This window comes from Dryobates pubescens, chromosome 16 (assembly GCF_014839835.1).
Source record: "Dryobates pubescens isolate bDryPub1 chromosome 16, bDryPub1.pri, whole genome shotgun sequence".
In the NCBI taxonomy this organism is placed as follows: domain Eukaryota; kingdom Metazoa; phylum Chordata; class Aves; order Piciformes; family Picidae; genus Dryobates; species Dryobates pubescens.
The window spans coordinates 1,766,554-1,789,517 of NC_071627.1; the positions used below are offsets into that span (position 1 = coordinate 1,766,554).

At 41.5% G+C, this 22,964-nt stretch overlaps 1 protein-coding gene and 1 long non-coding RNA gene across 4 annotated transcripts in view; one reads left to right on the top strand and one right to left on the bottom strand.

Annotated features, from left to right (window-relative positions):
- EPAS1 (endothelial PAS domain protein 1) overlaps positions 1–20,946 on the top strand; it is an 82,624-nt gene extending 61,678 nt beyond the window's left edge. For 2 of the 3 annotated variants that reach the window (XM_054168227.1, XM_054168230.1), the window contains exons 7-16: positions 4,482–4,588; positions 9,411–9,558; positions 10,320–10,528; positions 10,836–11,035; positions 12,451–12,561; positions 16,002–16,480; positions 17,751–17,889; positions 17,974–18,091; positions 18,594–18,776; positions 19,622–20,946. In XM_054168227.1, coding sequence (XP_054024202.1) covers positions 4,482–4,588; positions 9,411–9,558; positions 10,320–10,528; positions 10,836–11,035; positions 12,451–12,561; positions 16,002–16,480; positions 17,751–17,889; positions 17,974–18,091; positions 18,594–18,776; positions 19,622–19,773 — 1,846 coding nt within the window. In that variant the 3' untranslated portion in view covers positions 19,774–20,946. The remainder of the gene's footprint in view (positions 1–4,481; positions 4,589–9,410; positions 9,559–10,319; positions 10,529–10,835; positions 11,036–12,450; positions 12,562–16,001; positions 16,481–17,750; positions 17,890–17,973; positions 18,092–18,593; positions 18,777–19,621) is intronic. The other variant, XM_054168229.1, reaches the window with a different exon arrangement.
- An 860-nt stretch (positions 20,947–21,806) lies between these two features.
- The window catches only part of LOC128897904 (uncharacterized), a 48,196-nt gene continuing 47,038 nt past the window's right edge, over positions 21,807–22,964 (bottom strand). Inside the window, exons 2-3 of the long non-coding RNA XR_008462633.1 lie at positions 21,965–22,155; positions 21,807–21,876 (exon numbers count right to left, since the gene is read on the bottom strand). This is a non-coding gene — a long non-coding RNA (uncharacterized LOC128897904). The remainder of the gene's footprint in view (positions 21,877–21,964; positions 22,156–22,964) is intronic.

Genomic DNA, 22,964 nt, shown 5'->3' on the forward strand with positions numbered 1-22,964 from the left:
TTTCCAAATTTGTCATTCCACAGCTTGCACAAAGAACAATTTTCTGTCTGGTGTCTAAGCAAAAGTAGAAGTCTTGTGTCCTGGACTCAATTTTTGTAAATGACCCTTTGGTTCCATGAGGCATATGCTATCCTGTGCTTCTACTAGTTACAGAATAGAATAGAATAGAAAGAGTAGAATAGACTAGACTAGACTAGACTAGACTAGAATAGAATAGACCAGGTTGGAAGAGACCTTCAAGATCATCATGTCCAACCTATCAACCAATCCAACCCACGTAAACAACTAACCCACGGCACCAAGCACCCCATCAAGTCTTCTCCTGAAAACCACCAATGACGGCGACTCCACCACCTCCCCAGGCAGCCCATTCCAATGGGCAATCACTCTCTCTATACAGAACTTCTTCCTAACATCCAACCTAAACCTCCCCTGGTGCAGCCTGAGACTGTGTCCTCTTGTTCTGGTACTGGCTGCCTGGGAGAAGAGACCAACATCTGTCTGTCTACAACCTCCCTTCATGTAGTTGTAGAGAGTAATAAGGTCACTCCTCAGTCTCCTCCTCTCCAGGCTAAGCAACCCCAGCTCCCTCAGCCTCTCCTCGTAGGGCTTGTGTTCCAAACCCCTCACCAACTTTGTTGCCCTTCTCTGGACTCGTTCCAGCAAGTCAACCTCCTTCCTAAACTGAGGGACCCAGAACTGGACACAGTACTCAAGGTGTGGCCTAACCAGTGCAGTGTACAGGGGCAGAATGACCTCCCTGCTCCTGCTGGCCACACTATTCCTGATGCAGGCCAGGATGCCATTGGCCCTCTTGGCTGCCTGGGCACACTGCAGGCTTATGTTCAGCCTACCATCAACCAGTACCCCCAGGTCCCTCTCCACCTGGCCGCTCTCCAGCCACTCTGACCCCAGCCTGTAGCTCTGCATGGGGTTGTTGTGGCCAATGTGCAGAACCCGGCACTTGGATGTGTTCAATCTCATGCCCTTGGACTCTGCCCATCTGCCCAGCCTGTCGAGGTCCCTCTGCAGAGCCTCTCTATCCTCCAGCAGATCAACTCCTGCCCCCGGCGTGGTGTCATCAGCAAATTTACTGATGATGGACTCAATGTCCTTGTCCAGATCATCAATAAAGATGTTAAAGAGCACAGGGCCCAGCACTGATCCTTGGGGCACGCCACGAGTGACTGGCCTCCTCCCTCTCCTCCTCTGTGGGATCCTTTTTCTTTTGCATTCAGTCCTCTGTGTATTCATTTGGCATTTTGTGTTGCTAATAGGCGTGCCAAGTTTGGTGAGTACACCTCACCCACAAACCTCAAAGTGATGTTCAAGTGAGGTCAGTGCAGGGACCTTTGTTGGAGCACTTGCGGCCTCCTGGCCCAGGTGCTGTTCAGGCTCTCAGCTATGGCTAGTCTTCTACAAACATCTGGGGAGAGTCCCAGGATGCGTGTGCTGGAGTTGGAGATAGCTGCCTGATGCCCGCTTTGGTCCTGGTGCATAATGTAACATGGAATTGGCTAATCTGATTTTCAGCCCTGTGCTGCCTGCAGTGCATGAGTTTTTTTAAGCTTCTCAGTGTCAGCAGCGCTAAAGGAGGGATAGAGGACGGTGTGATCTGCCCATTCATGTACCCAAAACCAATACTGCTAAGAATTCTTGGAGAGATGGTGTTTATTATAAAATAGAGGTATTTGAAATTGCTTCAAGGAAACACTTGTCAGCCAGTGTTCAGGTTTTGGGGCAACGAGAGAAAGAAACGCTCCAAAGGTTTTCTAAAAACTCATTTAAATCATGAGAGGGTTTAAAAGAAGTGTAATGAGTGTGAATGTGTTGAGCCATATTTATTTTATTAAGCATTTAAAAACTTGATTTTAGTACTAATCTTGATTAGCATTTCACTGTTGCCAAGCTTGACTTCAGAATTCATCCCGTGTTGTGGGGTTTGTGGGTAGTTCTTTGGTATCTTATTTTTCTCTTTCTGTGTGCTATTTTTTTGTTTGTTTGCTTTTGGTTGTAGTAAAAAGATATCAACCCATCACTTGCTGACTTCTACCCACAATTACATTAGATCTAATCAAATCTGACGTTACAGCAAGATCACACCGCAAGCTGTGCTGTGCCACGGAATGACAAGAAGAGTAATTTTGTAGTGAAGGCGCTTGCCATGAACAGTGAGGAGCACTTTGAGGGAGCAGTTACAGGACTGGAATAGACAATTTTGCATGGAGATTGCAATTCTTATATGATAAAGAGTCCCTCAGCCTGCTGTCATGCATATTTTTTGCTTGCTGCACAGTTGCACTGTTGATGCTCATGAAGGCTTTAATGTGGTTTGGATTTGTATTGATGCTGCTGGGTACGTGGTGCAGCTTTTTTTCCCCATTACCTATATATCCTTTTCCTTTTCCCTGGTCAAATTCGATTTGCTCCCAATGACTGCATTAAAGGTAAATCCTCAGCTTCCTGAATTTTAAAAGCCTTTCACTAGTGATGAGCTCCAAACTAAATGGGATGGCTTTATGATACTATACCATTATATAACCAAAGGCCATAGTTTCTGGTTTTAAAAACTGTATTTACGCTTGTCCTGGTAAAAGCCTCTGCCTACTCACACCAGCATGTCCCAGCTGACTGTATCATACCTAGCAGCAACTGTATTTTGGGAGCCTTCCTTATATTAGGGCTTCTTCTGCATTTGATGTTTTCTCCTGCTGGTTCAGCTCTGACAACCAATTCATTACAGGAACTTCTGCTTTCATGGGGGGTGGGAGGGGGAAGGCAATTGTGGTTTCAGAGCAAAGTTATAGATTTGACTGGAGTGCAGTTTAAAAGCTCAGAAGATTGTCAGTGAAGAGAGTCAAAAAAGCAACTCTTGGAAACCTGATTCAAGAATTTCTTCTTTGTTGGTCTAACTATAAGCATAAATAAAACTTTTAAATATAAACAGAAAAGTAAGTCTGTGAGGGGGACCTAATAAAAGACAACTACAGTCTTTGCTCAGCTAAATGACTGTAAACCCAGAGTCAGTCTCAGAGTGACAAAACCAAGGTGTCCCAGGAGTAGGAGTCCCAGTTCTGTGGAGGTGAGGGAAAAGCTGACTCAACACCTTGGCATTCAAACCATACACAAAATAGTTCCATCTTATGTGTCTTCTTTGCTGAAGGGGGATCCAGGAGATGAATGCCATGCTCTTGCTGCTTGTTTTACAGTATTTACGTGTCTGTCTTGTAAAGACATGCCTGTGCCTAGAGGGCTGGGCCAAGGCCAACCTTCCAAGGAGTACACAAACCTGAGACGTGTATCTTAAAAGAGGCAATGTCACTAATCAAATGTGATGGTGGCAGATAAAGCCTTTCCAAGGGAGTTAGTTATGAGGCACAAAACTTGGGCATTACTGTTGACAGCTGTGACATGCTGCAAGATGTGACCAGTCATTGCAAACATCCTGGCTTTTCAAGCTTAGCAGTTTGCAGTCATTTCTGCTACTGCTCCCTGCTACGTTAATGCAGTGTAAAAGCTAGGAAAAGGCATTCAAGAGTGTTGTTGACTTGGAAAGCAGTAATGTTTCTTTATTTTCCCAGAAGATATAATAACTTTGCTGTTGGATTATTTTTTTTCTTAATCATGTTTCCTGTAAAGTTGTGTGTGATGGTATTTTGAGTGGAACTGAGGGAAAAAGAGCCCTTTTCCTCCACTCCCTCATTAGAGAAAGTCATCTGCACAGCTGATGACCTATTTCCATTTGTCCAGGAACTTGTGAGAAATCCTGCCTTGCCTGAGTACTCAGAGAGGCTCTGACAAAAAGCCTAGATTTTGAGATCATAGCTTTCTTTGTGTAAAATCCTACTTTGTGGATTAGTCACCCAAGTAACCTAATCCATGTGCTAGAGTTCTCATGTAATTGAGAAAGAGTAAATAGAAAGGCTGATTATTTTTTCTTTTAACTGCCTGTTAATATCTCACCTTGCCCTTTTATTTTTTCATTAATTGCAGTGCATAAGGTAGTGATTTAGCCCTTCTGTGGCTTTGGCTCCTTTTTTTTAATGTCTAATTGTACACATACTTTTAAACAGGATGGTGCCAACCACTAGCCCACTCACATACATTTTATTTTGAATGATGGTAGTTGGGAATTTCTGCATGTACTGGGAATTTTGACAGCAACGGTTGAGACTTTCTGTAAGTGATACTGCACAACAGGACTGGGGAAATTTGCCACACCTATAAGGATGTCCCTAGGATTTTTTATTCCAGTTGTAGTAAAAGGCAGATTATTCTCAACATGGAAATATTTCAGAGCATGATCAGAAGTCCTCGACAGCTCCTAATGTATTTGGAAGTACAAAATTTCTCCTATTGTGGTTTAATTCTGTTTAAAGATGAGAGCAATTAGCTACCCTGCTAATGTAAGCATAAGACTAAGGCAACCTGAATTTTAAATCTTCTTTTTTCTTTTTCTTTTCTTTTTTTTCTTAATCAAGAATAACAGAGTTGATTGGCTACCATCCAGAGGAACTGCTGGGCCGGTCAGCGTACGAGTTCTACCATGCCTTGGACTCGGAGAGTATGACCAAAAGTCACCAAAACTGTAAGTCACATTCTTATTTTTCTTCAGAGTTTGTACATAGAACACAGCTCGTGGATACAAATGCACTTTGTGTGCAGACATTCTTTGAGAACAGTACTTAAGCTTTGCAAGAAATCTCACAGGTCACTGTGCTTGACTAGCTGAGACCTGCTGACAGTCTCTCCAGAGGGCTTGATGTTTGCCATAATTGCAACTTGGATAGTAGAAAGGATTGTTACTGTCTCTCTGAGGGATAATAAAAGAATCTGCTAAAGAGCTAGGTTAGGCAGTAGTAGCCTGGTGAGAAGTGCATGTACTGCTGGTATTATCCTTCTGGTACACCACTGGGCTCAGCGGGAAGAACAACTATAAAGGATAATAGAAAGAACTTACTGCTGGGTAGTTTTGAGTGTGTCTTCTGCTACCAAAAATTATCTTCCCCACCCAAAAGAGATGTGCGAGGAGACATTCTAAAAGGAATATTCACTATACAAATAATACACACTGCCAGGAACAGCAGCTTCTTGTTCTTATGCCTATGTGAACTGCCAGTTTTAGCTGTTGAAATATGAAGTGTGGGAATTATTCCAGGAGCACAGAGCTCCCTGCCTTCAGCAGGCCACACAGTTACACTTCCTATCTTTCTCATAAAGTGTCTTTAAGTTACTGGATATAAATCTTCGATCACTCTCACTCTGACTGGACACAGCACAGTGCACTCACACACAAATGGCATTTCCTACCCATGCCTGTTCTCAGCAACATGTCACTAAATCATACGATGCTTCTCTTTATATAAAAACTAAGCAAATCTAGACTGGAGTATACAAGTTTGAAAAGTCCCTCACTTTGTAGTTACTATGATCAAGGTCTCTGTCTTCAGGAACAAGCCCATACCTTAGGTCATGTCTGTAGGGAATTGCCCACCAAACAGACTTACAGAAAGTTTTTCTATACTTCAGAGAGAAAAGTAGTGGCAAAGAATAACTGTCTGACCTTAAGGGGAAAAGGGACTATGTGTTAGCTCCAATGGCAAGGATCCAGGACAGTTCTGAGTTGAAACGTTACTTTAAAGAATGTTTGGCAGTGATTAAAGTTGTGTGCTGTAAAACAGTGGTGGTATGAATCATCCTGTTTCCACAGCAGCTTTAAAGGAAAAAAAAGAAATCAAACCATACTTTCAGAGAATTGTCTGGGAATGTGTTTGTTAAAATTTTTTCTTGGGCAATGTGCTCATGTTTTCAACAGTGAAAAGGAATTAGTGATATTTATAGACAGGATGTCCGTATCCTATGCTGTGCTATTGAGAGTCAGCCTGAGAAATCAGGGGTGTGTTGCACCGTTGCTTTTGAATTGTCGAGTTGCATTTCTAAGAATGTGACAATAAGGGAATGAAATGAGAGATGGCAATCTCTCTGGTAACAGAGGAGGGAGAGCAAGACATATCTAATCAAATGTGACCACTGAGCTGGGACTTGTCCGTGTGAAAATTTCTGGGGAGTTTCTGGTACCTATCTGGGCCAGGTAGTGATTGAGTTACTTCTCGCTCAATCACTTCAGTTCACCTCCTGTAGGTGCCATTTGTGCCTACTGAAATGGACCATGTCCTACAAACATTTGCCATTGGACTTGGAAGTCTGATTGAGAAACAGGCTGAAGGCACAGGAAAGTATTACAGGGGTAAGTTAAGGCACTGTGCACTGCACAGGTTATAAATACTCAGAATCAAAATGCTCCATAATGTTAATGATAGCACAGCATCAGCATGGATGATTTTTATCGTTGGAAGCACAGGACCAACGTCTGTGCTGTGATAAATGCCTTTGTCCATAACAGATCCATCAGTTTACATCAGCCGTTAGTAAGAGAAATACTTCCTGCATCTTCTGAGACAGTCAGGCCAACAAAGGCAAAGTAGACAGCAAGCTGTGACTCGAGAAAACACAGATAAGCCCTCTAAATAGGAAATCCCTACTTTCATAGTGTGTGCCACTGAGAGGTTGTCTAATGCATAGGGTAACCAACCTTAATAGTTCTTCACGGCCATAGTCATTTGTACGTGGAAATATCCACCTCATAATTAATGTTCAGCCCAATTGTAGTCATTGCACAATAATTTTTATTAGACATATGCTATGTGTAGAGTCTCTATTCATGCAATAATAGTCATCAATTCTGCCAATTATTTAGTATTGCAAAGAGGCACAGGAGATAGGGTAAAGAGACAGAAGTTTGAACAGAGGAAGGAAAACCTCAAATGGGTCTCTTGGATAGAAGTAGAACTCCTTCCCTTCTAATTTAGTGATAAGTCATGCTTCTTGCAGTTTTACTGTACTGCAGGGTGGGTTTTTTTTCTTGAGGTGAAATAACAACCTCACATTCATGCAAGCCACAATAGTGTTTGTGTTCTGGGCTGAAAGTATAGCTGCATATAGAGTATAAAAGTCTTAGTCATCAAAGGGAAGATTAGAATGCATTTGGCAGTACTTAGCATGCCCAGTTTTTCACTGGTTATGAAGGCAAAATGAAAATCTCTCTTTTGTTACATAAATGCACACAAAAGACTTACTGTAGATATGTATTTTCCAATTCAGCAATTCATAATCTCTAATCAGGACCATTTAGAGTCTGGTCTTGTTGCCATTAAAGCCAATGGGAATTTTGCTGTTGACTTTAGTGGGGAGCTGAATGTCACCATCTGGCACCTGCCACGTGGTAGCATGTATCAGAAGTTTGACAGGCCTTCCAATTGAATCCTGTTTCATGAGTGTCGCTCATAAATTAAGAAACAAACTTTGTGTTAATTAAATTCATCCCTGCCATCCTCCTTTCTCCACCCAAAGATACAGGAATCTAATTGGAGCCTATTTCATTGAGACGTTACTCGTTCTGGTATATATACAGGTATATATACTTGGTGGTGGGAGAAGTGAGAAGTTCACTCTGATAGCAGAAACTTAAATGTAGCATTGATAACAAAGTCAGCAGTTATGAGTGTATTAGTAATTCGTGAGATTGCCCCAGGGAGTGATTCTGATGTACTTTATTATATCAGAACATGACATGCTTCGAATAGTAATAATAAAAAAGATTAAAGCAGTAAAAAGCTTCTTTGTAATGTAACAGGTGCCTACACTGTGACTCTTGTTGATGAGCTGATGATTAGGAAGCAGTGTAATTATGTTTAACAGGCAGAGCAGAACAGTCCAGTCACTAAAACACTTTGAAATGAAAGCCTTTTGATTTTGTTCCACCAAAAGTATTTAATCAATAAAATTAATGTTCTACTTTGTCTGAATAAATTAAATGAAGGATGATTAAATACTCCTAGGAGGAAAACAAACAAATTTCAGAGACAGAAGGAAAAACACAGTAACAATTACCTGCAAAACATTTGTTGCATTTCACAGGCACAGATTTGTACATTTGTACAGTGATGATGTAGGAGAGACTGACAATGAACACCATCTCTTAATGGGTGCATTCACAAGGAATTTTTTCTGTACAAAGCCTGTAGAGTCAAGTTTCCAGCCTTACTCAGTCAAATTGCATTATTTTTAGGGTACTAGCTTGATAGCATACTGTCTTCAGGCAGAAAAGCTGTTTAAAGGGAACAGTTGTTAATGTGGTCAAAGGTTTAGTTGAACCTGTTCCTGCTTTCACTACTCAGTGCAACGATGTCTGCTTACAAATAGAAGCTCTTATTAGTATGAGTACTGCTTCCCTATTCCAGCTCGAATTTTATTGCCACCAATTAACAAGTAACAACTGTGAATCACATGACAATATTTAATGCTTTTAGGAAAGGATTTACAACAGACAGGACATGGTTAAATTTTACATCTCCAAAGTCCAAACCTGTACACTGTGAACTTGTTCCCTTCAAACATTACCAAAATTGGAGGGGGTGGGTGTGTGTAGATTTCACTCTCCAAACATTTAGATGGAGCTTTACCCAAGTTAGACTATTATCACTTTGTTGCTTGAGAACAAACAGACAAACAAAAGCCAACAAACAAACATTTTGAGTGAAATAAACATTATTTGATTTGTCACATGGGTTTTGCTTCCTTCTAGTCTACTAATTTCATGCTGTTGCATGGGAACACAGTTCAAGCAGACAGAGAAATACCATAGTTCGGCTTTATTTTTAATTGCAAGCAAAAGTCTCATTTACTGTTCTTAATTTTGATACTTTTTTTTCTTTGAGAGTGATAGTACTTCTTCAGCCTCTTAAGAAAATAATGTGCTAGTGGCATCTTTACTTTGTGGTTTTGATAGCTCTAGCTCCTAACTTTAAGGTGTAAAAAGATATAGGTATAGATTTAACCCCCAATATTATTGCTTCTTTAGGTGTTTTTTTGTTTGTTTGTTTGAGTACAGCTTTTAACTCCTCTGGCTCTTGGGCTTATCCATCACCTAAACAAGGAAAATATTTAACAGTTTAATAAATTGACTTTTCAGGGCAACTTGGGAGCCTAAACTAAGGAACTTCCAGAGCAGGGGCTCTCCAGCAACCTGCAGTCAGCAGGCATTTGAGGGGCAATTGAGATCTTATATTAAATTTTTTAACTCACATGGTCTGGTCTGAGTATTCAGACCCTTTCAAGAACTCAAATGCCAGCACTCAAATGTCCAGGCTTCAGTGGAAACCTCAAATGAACAGGCCCTTTTGTATTTAAAATGGCTGAATTTTCCCCAGGTTAAGCAGCCTTGCTAATAAAAGTCTTAGTGCAGTTTCACATAGCAGAAACTCAGAAGCAGGTTTATTTAAACCAAGTGTTATGTACTGTACGTTCTTGTCCTGCTGCATTATTTATATCTCTCTGCCTCCTTTTCTCAGTGTGTACCAAAGGTCAAGTAGTGACAGGCCAGTACCGTATGCTTGCCAAGCATGGAGGATATGTATGGCTGGAGACTCAAGGGACAGTGATTTACAATACTCGCAACTTGCAGCCTCAGTGTATCGTCTGTGTCAACTATGTGCTGAGGTAAGTTGTACAAGGCAGAAAAACCACCTATGGGTTCATGTGCTGGAAGAAATGCAACAAACAGGGAAACTTTTTGAAGAGTCCATTTAGTCACAATTTTTACTCTGAAATCAGTTTAGTCATGTTTCTTCAGTCTTGTTTACTGATGTTAGACAGCAAGGAAAAATGTGACATGCCCATTCTCATACACACTTGAAATACACCACAGCCTTTCTCTTCCAGCAGAGTGGCTGCTGTGCTGATACAACAGAGCATAAAGCCCGCACTGAAGATTTTAATGTTCAGCACAGCTGCTGATGTGTTTTGTTTTCCTAATACTGTGACAGAAAGAGGAAATTAAGAAGTAATTGTATTTTATGTTGCTAGGAGAAGCTGTTTGCTGCCTCAAAAATCAGAACCAATCAGGAGTTTTGCCTCTGTTTGGCAAAAAGCAAGTATTTTTGGTCCTAGACAGGGCCAAAATAGGAAATGCTTATTTGATTGATAGTCTGGGTCATTATAGCCCCGACTACATCCCTTTAAAAAGCAGAGCAACAAAGCCCCAAGTATTCCCACAAAAGTCCTGACCACACTCTGCGTCATCTGAGATGGTGGTGCTTGGCAACACTGGAACTGTGCCTCTCCTGTTGAGAGCCTGGCATGCAACTGTGAGAGGCCAAAATGCTTGTAGAAGCCCCAGCTTTAGAGAGTTTGCCCTGCCTATGCTAGCCCCATTTCTTTTTTTAAGAAAGCAAAATGCCTAAACCCTATTTTCTTGTTAGTGAAATTGAGAAGAACGACATTGTGTTCTCCATGGACCAAACGGAATCACTCTTCAAGCCTCACCTGCTGACAGTAAGCACCACCTATGAGAGTGGCATCCCTGGGACAGAGAAGAGTGACTTCCTGTTTACTAAGTTAAAGGAGGAACCAGAGGAACTTGCTCAGCTGGCACCAACGCCTGGTGATGCCATTATTTCCCTGGATTTTGGTTCGTATTTGTATAAATCATTCCTGTGCAACAGAGAAGTGCGTGTGAGCCCACATTTAGAATAGAAGAGGTCTGCTTGCTGTGTGTACAAATCGGGAGTAATGGCTGTAAAAGCCCACGTTGCTCACACCAGTGGAAAATTTCTGTGAATGAGAGCAGAATCAGGCTTTCTTGCTGACTAAACAACATGCATTAAGTCTATGCCAACTTGCTGTCATGGCAACTAGGAGCAGTGTTTATTTTTAACGAATAGCTGCAAGTATATTGTAACACGGCGTGAGCTAAAAGTTTTTATTGATATTGTTAGAACTCCATCCAGGGACACAGAAGTTTGAGGAGGCTCCTGCCTTCACCAGTGCTGTTTCAACACCAAACAAAGCATGGCCAGCAGAAGTGAAAAGCCACACCGCTGAAGGTGAAACACTTATGATACCATCCTTTACAATGCCTCAGATTACATCTGGCAGCAGTACTCCAAGTGCAAGCAGCAATAGTAGCTGTTCCACGGTAAGAGTTGCTATTGAAAAAAAAAGAAAGGCATTTAATGGTTTGTATGTAAGGCCCATCAGTATATGGAGATGATGTTTTCATGTTAACAGTCCTGTCTCTTTGCTTATTGACAAGACACAGTGTGTCTATGTCCCTCCTGTACTGCAAGCATCTTAAGCATCAATAGTAAAAACACTAAACATGGGAACTATAAACTATAACCCTCATCTTCTCTCAGCTGTCCCTCAGTAATTAATATAACAATTGAAACAACTAGTAGAAGAACATGCTGCCACCTTTCATGGGGCTAGTCTTTAAGAAGCCAATGTGAAATAGTGTGGTCACTAGCAATTTGCCCCAGACCCATCCTTTTTGTTTAACTAGAAGCTATAGTCTTGTGGTGGTTTTAGGCTGTGCCTTTAAAATTTAGTTACAGATTTTGAGCAGAAAAGTAGAAAAATATAAATATAAATAAATCACTATTGGGTGTATAAAGGAAAGCAAAAGATCAGTCTAAACAAATTCATTGGGTAAATATCTGGAATAAGAGGAGCCGTACCATAAAATTCTTCCCTTCTCTCTTCTGATCTCAGCTGTTTCGTTTTGCTTGGGAGACATAACCTGCTTATCGGCTGGCCTTGGCCAAGTCTAAATTCTCTGCTCCTTTCTCATGTCCCTTTTGTACAGGGGGGTAAAGGGAGGGAGAAGCTAGTAGCTTCTCCTGGCCCTTGGCCAGGGGGATCCTTGTGCTGTTTATTAACTGTGAATACCTGTATAGCATTGTAACTCCTGTATATTTTGTACATCTTCATTGCATTCCCTTGTAAAGTGTAGTTTTGCTTGTAAATACAGCTTCATTTGCTTCTAACTGAGGTGGTCTGACAAAAGTTAATGCTGGGGGGAAACTTCAACCCACCCCAGCTGCTTACATAGCTCTCAGGGACAGTCTTTAAAACGTTTACTCAACACAGCCTTTTGATAGCAGCTCCGCTAGAGTTCCCCACCAAAGGAATGAACATGTTTCAGGGTGTCGCCTCAAGAGCTGAAGCCACTCTTAGCTGTCCTTTATCAGAGGGTGTCCAGTCTTAATAAAGGCATTAATGTACTGCTAAGAATCTCCGTTCCTGACAAAAGTATGTAATAGTACATTTCTTGTTCCCGGTCTGAGTCGCCAAAAAGTCCCCAACGTTTCAACTGAGAAGACAACTAGGTTCCTGTATTGGGTGCCTTATGTTTTGTAGTGACAACCAGTCTTGTGTTGGAGAAAACCATGTGCCAGGACTGACAGTTTTGCTTCAGAGACTACATATGCAGTCTGGCCAATTTCTTCCCATAGGAAAGGTCTATTGCTGAATAATACAGTATGAACTTCATGGTGCTAAGCCAAGGTTGTAGCTGTCTTGCTGCTTATAGAACTTTTTTTTTTTGTGCAGCCAAGCAGCCCAGGGGATTATTACAGTTCTGTTGATGAAGATCTTAAGATTGAGGTGATTGAAAAACTTTTTGCCATGGACACAGAATCAAAAAGTCAGTGCACCTCCCAGGTAAGGAAGTAATATCTTTTCCAAAAGCCATAAAAATCAGTCCCCTGAATAGTAGGTAGTATGGCTGCATGCTGTATCTGCAGATATTGTGATGTGTTTGCAAGAACTCAGGGGGGAAAAAAGAATGTACCAACTTTGGAAAAACAGGCAGGTGAACCAGGAAGCATTTAAGGATATTGTAAGGTCATGTAGAAAGAGAATGAGAGGTGCAAAAGCTCAGTTTGATCTTAATCTGGCCCTTTCTGTCAAAGATAATAAAAGGTGCTTTTATAAATAAGGAGGGCCAGGGAAAATCTTCATTCCTTATTGGAGGAAGGAGGGAACATAGAACAGAAGCCAAAGGCTGAGGTACTTAACACCTTCTTTGCTGCAGTCTTTAACAAAAAGACTATCCCCAGGGCAGCTGGGCTCTTGAGTTCTAGATCGGGATGGAGAGCAGAATATCCCTCCTGTAATCCAGGAGGAAGTCATTAGTGACCTGCTGTGCCACTGAGACCCTAACAGGTCTATGGGTCCAGATGGGAGCTGGCACAAGAGCTGGCTAAGCTGCTCTCCATCATTTATCACTGGCCCTGGCTAACTGGGGAGGTCCCAGATGACTGGAGGTTGTCCAATGTGACGACAGAAAATGATAGGCTTGTCAGCCTGACTTCAGTTGCCTGGCAAGGTTATGGAGCAGGTCATCCTGAGTGCCACTGAGCAGCATGTACAAGAAAACCAGGGAATCAAGCCCAGTCAACATAGGTTTAGGAAAGGAAGGTCCTGACTAACCAATCTAATCTCATTCTATGACTGGGTGACCCACCTGGTAGATGAGGGGAAGGCTGTGGATGTGGTCTACCTAGACTTCAGTGAAGTCTTTGGCACAGTTTCCCACAACATCCTCCTGGAAAAGCTGGCAGCCCATGGACAGATGCACCCTTCACTGGGTTAAAAACTGGCTGGATGACCAGGCACAGAGATTGGTTGTGAATGGTGCTGCATCCAGCTAGTGTCCAGTGACCAGTGGTGTCCCCCAGGGATCAGTGCTGGGCCCAGTTCTATTCAGCATCTTTATTGATGACCTGGATGAGGGGATCGAGTCAACCGTTAGTACATGTGCAGGGACACCAAGTTGGCAGGGAGTGTGGATCTCCTGGAGGGTAGGAGGATGCTGCAGAGGGACCTGGACAGGCTGGGTCAATGGGCTGAGGCCAAGGGCATGAGATTCAACGAGGCCAAGTGCAGGGTCCTGCGCTTTGGCCGCAACAACCCCATGCAGCTACTACAGACTGGGGTCAGAGTGGCTGGAGAGCAGCCCAGCTGAGAGAGACCTGGGAGTGCTGATTTGGCTGGGAGCAGCTGAACATGAGCCAGCAGTGTGCCCAGGTGGCATGGAAGGCCAATGGCATCTCGGCCTGTATCAGCAATAGTGTGGCCAGCAGGGCTAGGGATGTAATTCTGCCCTGTGCTGGGCACTGGTGAGGCCTCACCTCGAGTACTGTGTGCAGCTCTGGGCCCTCACTTCAGGAAGGATATTGAGGTGCTGGAGTGGGTCCAGAGGGGAGCAATGAGACTGGTGAGGGGGCTGGAGGGAAAGTTGTATGAGGAAAGGCTGAGGGAGCTGGGGGTGTTCAGCCTGGAGAAGAGGAGACTTGGAGGTGACCTTATCACCCACTACAATTCCCTGAAAGGAAGTTGTAGTCAGGTGGGAGTCAGGCTCTGCTCCCAGGCAAGCAGTGACAGGACAAGAGGGCATGGTATGGAGCTGCGCCAGGGGAGGTTAGGTTAGATATTAGGAAGCACATCCTCACAGAAAGGGTGAGGAATGGAATGGACTGCCCAGGGAGGTGGTGGAGTCGCCATCATTTGAGGTCTTTAAGAAAAGATTGGATGTGGCACTTGGTGGCAGGGTTTAGCTGATGTCATGGTGTTAGGTCACAGGCTGGACTTGATGATCTCAGAGGTCTTTTCCAGCCTCAATAATTCTGTGATTTTGTGATCTGCACACTGCATTTGCACATATACACCAAAACTCTGATGCACAACACTAACAAAAATGTGCACTTGCAAAAGCCCAGATGCACTACCAAGAAGAAAAAAAAAACAAGAAGAAAGCTTTCAGAATTTGGAAGCCTGCAGAGACTGATTACAGAACATAAGCAACAGCATTTTTATTTTTGTTTAATCAGCCTAATGGCTGGCAAGCTACCATCCCAAACATCAAAATGGAAAAGGAACTCCCCTCACAGCACATATCTCCTTTAACTACGAAATGAAAACTGTCATTTTGGAGATACTGTTCTCACCTTACCTCTTAGAGGATTTCAGAAACATGTGACAATGACTTGCACACACAGTAACATACAATCTCCTGCGTTCTAATCAAGGAGCAAGTGTAGAAATTCTCTCTATAAATAACTCTTCTAATCTTCCACTATTATAACATTACATTGAGTGGGCGAGTGAATAAAAGATAAGGTGTAGGCCTGATTCAGCCTCCTTAACTTTAGATATGTAATCAAAATGCTCTTGTTAAGAGCTCATACTTTATAGTTGAGAGCAAGAAACAGGCATTGCTGGCTGGCACCTCAGACTGTAAACTCATCTCCTTCTATTAATCCTATAGAAAGTTTGTGGTGAATGAGGCCCGAATGAGGTTTGCCAGTGCAATTTGCAGACTTAGGTGGACTGCAGTCCATGTCCTGAAGACATTTTATCCAAGTCTGGAGACAGAATTGGCAAAGAAAACAACAGAAAGAGTGGACAAATAGGAAGAATGTGGTTCAGGATCAAACTTGGTGGAAGACTTGACATGCAAGCTTCAATTTTTTCAAACTGATCATCTGATTACTCAGGTGTGTCCCACCCCATCAGCAGCTCTGTGGGGAAAAATGAGTTAGAAAAGTGCTCTGGTCAAAAACCAAGAGAAATCAATTTAAATATGACTAATTCTCCAAAGGAAGAAAATGAGATGAGTGCAGACTGAAGTGCAATAGTGCCCTTCCAAGTGTTGGGTTTTTTTAATTTTTAGATTTCTAGGTGCTTTGTTTTTTTCATGTAGCTGGATTAAGAGAAATTTTTTTTCTGTCTTGGTATGAAAAGCCTGAGGTTGAACTAAATGCCTCATGATGTAGAGTCTTGGCAGACAAATTCTTCAGAGCATAAGGAAGCACAAGAGCTACTTCATATCACAAGTGATACTGCAGGCTGTGTACAACCTGCTGCAGCAAATACTACTTGTCTGGGAGGTTTTTTCTTTAGTTTGTTGTCTGTCTTTGCTGGAGATGAACATGTGCTAGCCAGAGAAATAAGATATCTTTAAATAGGTGCTAGACGGTTTCATGTAAGTAAATCTGGCAGCAGCTTCACATCTACTACTATGCCATATCACATTAACGCCCACAACTATTATTACTGTTATAAACATCTAGTTTCTTTATGAACTTACTTTTGTGCAGACTGACTTCAATGAACTGGACCTTGAAACCTTGGCTCCTTACATTCCTATGGATGGAGAAGATTTCCAGCTCAGCCCAATCTGCCAAGAAGAATGTCCTCTCTCTGACAGTGCACAAAATACCCAGCAGAGTCCAAGTAGCATGAGTACCATCTTCCAACCCCTTGCTTCTGCGTCACAGAATCAGTTCCTCCAAGAGAAATACTGCCCACAGCTATCAAACAAAAACATTAACTCTGGGCATGGGTCTCTATCAGTGTTCTTCAACAATGTCAGTAGGTCATCACTCCCACCGTACCACAATCAAGCCAGCACTCCGCTGTCTTCAATGGGAGGAAGACCAAATACCCAGTGGCCACCTGACCCCCCATTAGAGTATGTTCCTGCTAAGTGGAGACTCATGGATAAATATTCAGGATCCCTATCAAGCTCCTCAGGGCCACCAACACATTCTCCAAGCATGCCCATGTATAAAAAAAGGTAAGAGTTTCTGTGGTATAACTACATATTTTACTCAGAAAAGATGTTCAGGGTGGGGAGGATGATTATTTTTTCTTTTTTTAATTCAGAGAAGCAAAGCTATATTTACAAGTATATATGAAATATATAACACAATTTGTACAGTATTTACAAAATATATACAGAAATATACAGCCAAGAAAAATAACACAACAAAACTCCCTCCTCGAGGAGGGTTTCCCTCCCTGTAACCCCCTCTCCCCCCCTACCTCCCTTTTTTCCCAAAAAGGGGTTAGAGAGAGAAAGAAAGGCAGTTAGTAAGGAAAGGAGATGTTATTAGGCTTCAAAAGCACATGCAGGAATTAGTTTTGCTTATCTCAAGGTCAGCTCCGGCCAGTTTGCTGAGAAGCAGGCAGGCTGAGAAGCAGAACAGGCTGAAACTCCAAAAAATTCCAACTGCCCTACAACTTAAAGTTGCATTCTGCCTATCTACCAATGAAATTCGTTTAGAATATCAGAGTGTTTTCGTTCTGGTACCAAAACATTCAGCCAGAGTGTTCCCAACACTGTCTCTTTCTTAAAGGCACAGCCTCAAACGGTCACAATGGAATAAGATGTTCCAGTAGGCATCAGACTGCACCACTGGGGACATTGGTGTGGTGCTCACCGCCAGCCTGGTAGAAGCAGATGTGGGTTAATTTTTAATTTCCTGTAAGGATACATGAATGGATTTCCTGCTGGTCAGATAGCAATGACTCCAGAACTCTGCAAAGCCTGCTGGATTGTATGCATTTTAAGAAAAAGTACTGGAAGACTTTAGTGCTCCAGCAGTGAGCTGGGCCACATACATACGTTCTTATCTTGAATGTTTTTTGCATAACAGAAAGTAGAGGAGAGGGAGGGATGAGAGTACGTTTACTGTTGACATGTAAATGCATCTGCCAAAAGGGGGTTTGTCCCGTAACAGCAACCTATGTGGTTATACTTAATATGCAAAGTGAGGGGGCAGGTATGGCTCTCAAAGTCCTTTCCTTAAGAATTGCATCACTTTCTTTTCCACACTCTTTTTATGTCTGCCTGGAGATCCCTAGAGGCTGTTTATGCTAGACTTTCATTAGTCTTTTATTCCAAAAGTTTCCAAAGCTTGTGAGCTGACGAACAAAAGGAAATGAAAATGTTTACCGTCTGGCTGTTGTCATGTGTCAAAGACATCTTATTCTTTAAAGGAAAGAAGAATCTGTATAAATTAACAAAATGGGTGAGATTTGCATCCTTGCTCACACACCCACAGATCTTTTCCCCACAGGCCCCTGGATGCTTTTGGGCAACGAGGCATAGATGTAAACCCAGCAAGAATTGCTCTGTCTAACAGTTTGAAGCTTAAGCGACAACTGGATTATGAAGAACAAGCGTTGCAACAGCTGAGTGGGGTAATCATAAGAAATTCATCTCCTTCACAACTATGGACACACCGTGGTCAGCAGTGTAATTGTTTTGCTTTCTTCACATTCTAGGGAGATCCATCTGTCATTAACCCGTCTCACCTAATGTGGAAGAGAATGAAGTTTCTCAAAGGGGAAAACTGTTCCTTGGTTACAGAAAAGAAGTCTCTCAGCACAAGTGTTCTTACTGGTAAGATAAAAGAAAGTTATATATTGGAACACAATATTAAGACAGGTTGAATAGAAGCAAAAACTCTTTCAAAAGGAAGCTTAAATAAGCTCTGTAAATACTACACTAAGATAAAATCAAATATGAGGTTGTACCACTAAGAGCTGAACAATTTAAGGCACATTTGAGAACTACCAGGTAGATAATTGCATGTACATTCACACACTAGCTTTGGAAGTAACAGAGATGAGCTTAATGGAGAAGAGGTTACCTTGTGGATCCAAGGATGTGCACACCTCAGAGCTAGAATTTATAGTTTCCCTCTACAACGTTGTGTTTCCACACACCAGCATACCTTGGGCGCAGAGCTGCTTTTAGAGCTAGTGCTGATTCTGGATTTCCTTTGGAACAGGATATAAGTGTGCCTACACTGTGTGATAATCATGCCAAGGATCACTTTGCTTTGAATTAGTATTATCTACTATAATTGATGTAACACTTTTTTTCCTGCTATGTAAATCAGATGAGTTTGTCTGTAATTCAAGAGGTCTGAGCCAAGCAATGAATCAACTGGAGCACCAGCAACAACCACCACCCACCCGTGGCAACCCTGGCGAGAATTTGAAAGCAGGAGCAGCATTTCCCCCTCCATTTTACAGTTCCCATTATCAGGACTATACTGTCCAGCCAGCTCATAAAGCCTCAGGTAAGAACTGTCAGATACAGAAATTGGTGAAGTGTTGGTATTTAGTTCCAATACTGATACCACAAAAGAAACACTTTCAAAGATACAATGAAGGATGATAACCTAAGAACCAAATATGTACTGCTTCACAGAATGAAAAATTAATTCTGTTTTTTAGTGTGAGACTTTAATGTTTACATTTGTAAATTGGGGGGGAAGAATATTTTTGCCTTTCATTTCAATTAAACTTCATACCTTTTCACCTTGGAGGTCCAGTCGTCTTCCATACATGCGCTTGTCTTGTGACAGAATTGATTAAATTGGACTAAACAACCTCACTGCAGCACTGATATGGAAGGTGTTTTTAGGTTCAATTTTAAACACAAGCCTCCTAAAAGTTAAAGTAAGTAATTAAGGGAGACATATACATGTCAGTTTTATTAGGAAGATATAAGGAGAGTGGACATCAATTTAGAAACTGTTGTTTAATACAGCTTTCCTTACCTGCACCATTTTTTCTCAGAACAATCTAACTTGGGGAGAAGGTGAAAAAATGCATGTGTCCATGTGACACACTTGCAAGAGTCTAAGGCAGACCAATGCACAGGTTTGCTCTGAAACCTGTTAACTAGTGGTGGTTTGTTGTAGTATTAGTGTTAGGTGTTTGATCACCCTGAACACTTCTAAATCAGAGACAAAACATAGCCTTCTCTAATTTGAGCAAAGGCAAATCTTCCCCTAGAGTAGTTTGAGGCATACTGACAAACACAAAATGAAATTATAACTGACAGAAGAGAAAGGAGAGGAAAAAAGTCCTCTCTCTCATCTCAGCACCATGACTGACTTAATTCATTAATCTCTTCCAGGTATGGCCAGTCGTCTGCTGGGGCCCTCCTTTGAACCCTACTTGTTGCCTGAGTTGACAAGATATGACTGTGAGGTGAACATCCCTGTTTTGGGCAGCTCTACACTTCTGCAGGGCAGTGAACTGCTCAGAGCGCTAGACCAGGCAACCTGAGCAACCTGCAATATTCCGTGGCCTATAGAGTTCAGAACCACTTCAGTTTTCAACTATATTTTTGCAAGTAAACAATTTCTAATACCAATACACTTTTACAGGATTTTACTTAGATATTGAACCTCTCCATGTTACCAAATAGTGGCCTTTTGAAGTTTCTCACTTTATTATTCATATTAAAAAGATACATCTACTGTATTTTCTCTATCGCGATTAAGTGTTGTTTAGAGAGTTTGATTACCCTCCCCTTACCTCGTTACCAGTAATTTATACACTGACGTTTGCCTCAGATTTCATGCTAATAAAAAGCTGTGGTATAAATGCCTCATCACGTGATGCTTTGGCTGCAGTACAGCAAAGATTTCTTTTTATTGCCAAAGATGAATGAAACAAATTTGATCTCCGACCACAGTTTTCTGTTGATCTGCCAAATTAAAATCCTGTGAGTCTTTCTGTTTTCCAGCATTTATCATATTTAACGTTAATAACTTCTAGAAAAGCATACTCAAGAAAACTCCCAGCCTTCCACCTCCACCCCTTCCCTTCATTTTTATACACTTTGTTGAAAGAAATGTGAATGGTGAACTACAATGTTTGTGGGTATCTGTGAAAGTTGCACATTGTAAGCTTTTTTTTGCCCCCAGAAGCAAGCCACATTCTCAGCTGCCTAATCTGTCTGGCTCTACAACTAAGGGAGTCCTACAGACTCACACCAGTGGAGGATACAGACCTGTGTTTTCATTTGTGTTGGGGTTTCTTGGTTTGTTCTTTGTTGGTTTGTTTTTTGATTTCTCTCTGGGTCAGTTGTTAATCATCTCCTGGTACTCTTCCTGTTTCTGTGAGACAACAATTTAAAGAGCTGTTTCTGCTAGAGCTAGTGGTGTTTGTTAATAGTGTTGCTGATATTTCAGGACTGACCAGCATCCAGTACTAATGCCTCTGATTAATGTTACTCTTTTTCATCTTATATACTAGCTCACAATATAATTGCAATATTGAATCGTTAGAACTTAAAGCATATTGGGCTAACTCAGTTACAAGTAGACAAAAAGGAACTGAGGATAGCTGGCAGGCAGAACTCTATCATTTTTACTTGCCTTACATTAATCAGTAGATGGAATGTCACTAAAAGGCAGGCAGACATTTTTAGAGCTCTTTTTTGATCTACCATTAGTTGTCATGCACATATTTTTTAAAAAATATGATTCTGAAAGCTTTCAAAGGCAAAGAGATTTTAAAGTTTAAAACACAACATATTTCAATAGTTAAAATATTAATAAGATGCAAATGAGCAGTTCTGACATTAAAACACATGCAGACTTTGACATATGGTGGGATACATATCTTATTTCCTCCACTGGTATAAATTGTATCTTCATTGAAGAAGGAGCAGTGGCAACATACAAAAGGTGAAAATCTGGCCTAGAAACTTAAAAATTTTCTTTATTGAGACTTCTGATTCTACTGAAACATAGTTTTTAAAATTGCTTTATGTCACACACTGACACTTGCAGAGAGGGAGCCCTGGGTTCAGAGAGCACTTCAGAGTTTGCTGTGTTAAGCGAGTCTTAACCACACATCCTTAGGAAAGGTGAAGATCCTTTGTTGTTGGTAGAGAATATAAAACATTACAGTCCCTATTGTAGGCAATCTTTCAAGAGTTTATTGCAAAAAATAATCTATTCCCAAAGTGAAGTTATTCCTGTGTGGAAAAAATACATTAAAAGCCTAACAATCTGATTGAAATTGGCAAGCCAGGTCTGACAAATTTGCCGTGGCAAGGACTTAAAGGCTTCGAGGATTCAAGACACTTGAATACTGCTCTTTTATTTCGTCTTTGTTTAGTTTCAGCATTAAAAATGTTATGCCCTAACAGTTTACTAAAACACTCTGAAAAAAATATTCCAAGTCTTAATATTAATCATACTTTTTATCATAATTATTTCATAATCTATATTGCTGAATTCTTATTGACGATATTATAACTGTATGGGAACTTTAACTTGATAAGGAAATGTATTTTGACACTGATACCTTATTAAAGTATACTGATCCTAAATCCTTTGTGACTTGTTTGCGATGAGTTTGTTATTTGTTGTATCACTGTAAAACAAAAGTATTTATTAAATTATTTATAGAAAATAAAGGTTTGCATTGATCTTTGAAGAATCAAAAAATAAATGGAAGTTACCCATATTTGAGAGCTAGGAAGTAGCCTACCAAGGTCTGTACCATCAAGCTTTCCATACAGTTTACCCAGCTTTCCTCAAATGGAGAATTAGTGGCCTGCAGACCACCCTTCTGAAATACGTCCTATGGCTCAGCTTGCTGCTTCCATTTCAGAAGTGTTATTTTTGTCCAAGGAGCTCTTGTAATGCTGCCCTAACAAAACAGGAAAAAAAGGAAAAAGAAAAAAAGGGAAGAAAATTAGGTTGACAATTATATTTCAGAAGCTGCATTGCCACAGCTCTCCATTTCAGTTTTTGTGGCAGGAATATATTGTATTGTGTTCTGACAACCCTGACAAGCCTGCCTGTGCTTCATCCACCCCGTCCTTTATCCTGACGCTGTTGTTAACATGCCAGTGCTTTTCCGTACAGAAACTGCCACCTTTGTCTGTGTAATAAGTGATCAAACTGTAGGACAGACACAGAGAATTGTCAGGGTTAGAGAGGACTGCAAGGATCATCCAGTTCCAACCCCCGCTGCCATGGGCAGGGACACCTCACACCAGATCAGATTGGTTACAGCCACATCCAGCCTGGTCTTAAAAACCTATCTCACCACCCTCATGGGGAAGAACTTCTTCCTAACATCCAATCTCAACCTACCCATTTCTAGTTTTGCTCCATCCCCCCAGTCCTATCACCACCCAACATCCTAAAAAGTCCCCCTTCAGATACTGGAAGGCCACAATTAGGTCTCTTCGGAGCCTTCTCTTCTCCAGACTGAACAGCCCCAACTCTCTCAGAGAATCTGTCTCCATAGGAGAGGTGCTCCAGCCCTGTGATTAAGAAACTCATTTCCAAGCATGCACTTAAATTCAGCCTGGACTGTGTAGAAGCCATTGGTGCTTCACTCTTCTGATAACCAATGCAGTGCCCATATAGACGCTATGGAGCTTCAGCAACAGCAAATCTTCTGAATAACCTGCGTAAGTAGGCTATCATTGCTGCCTTTTCTCAATGGGA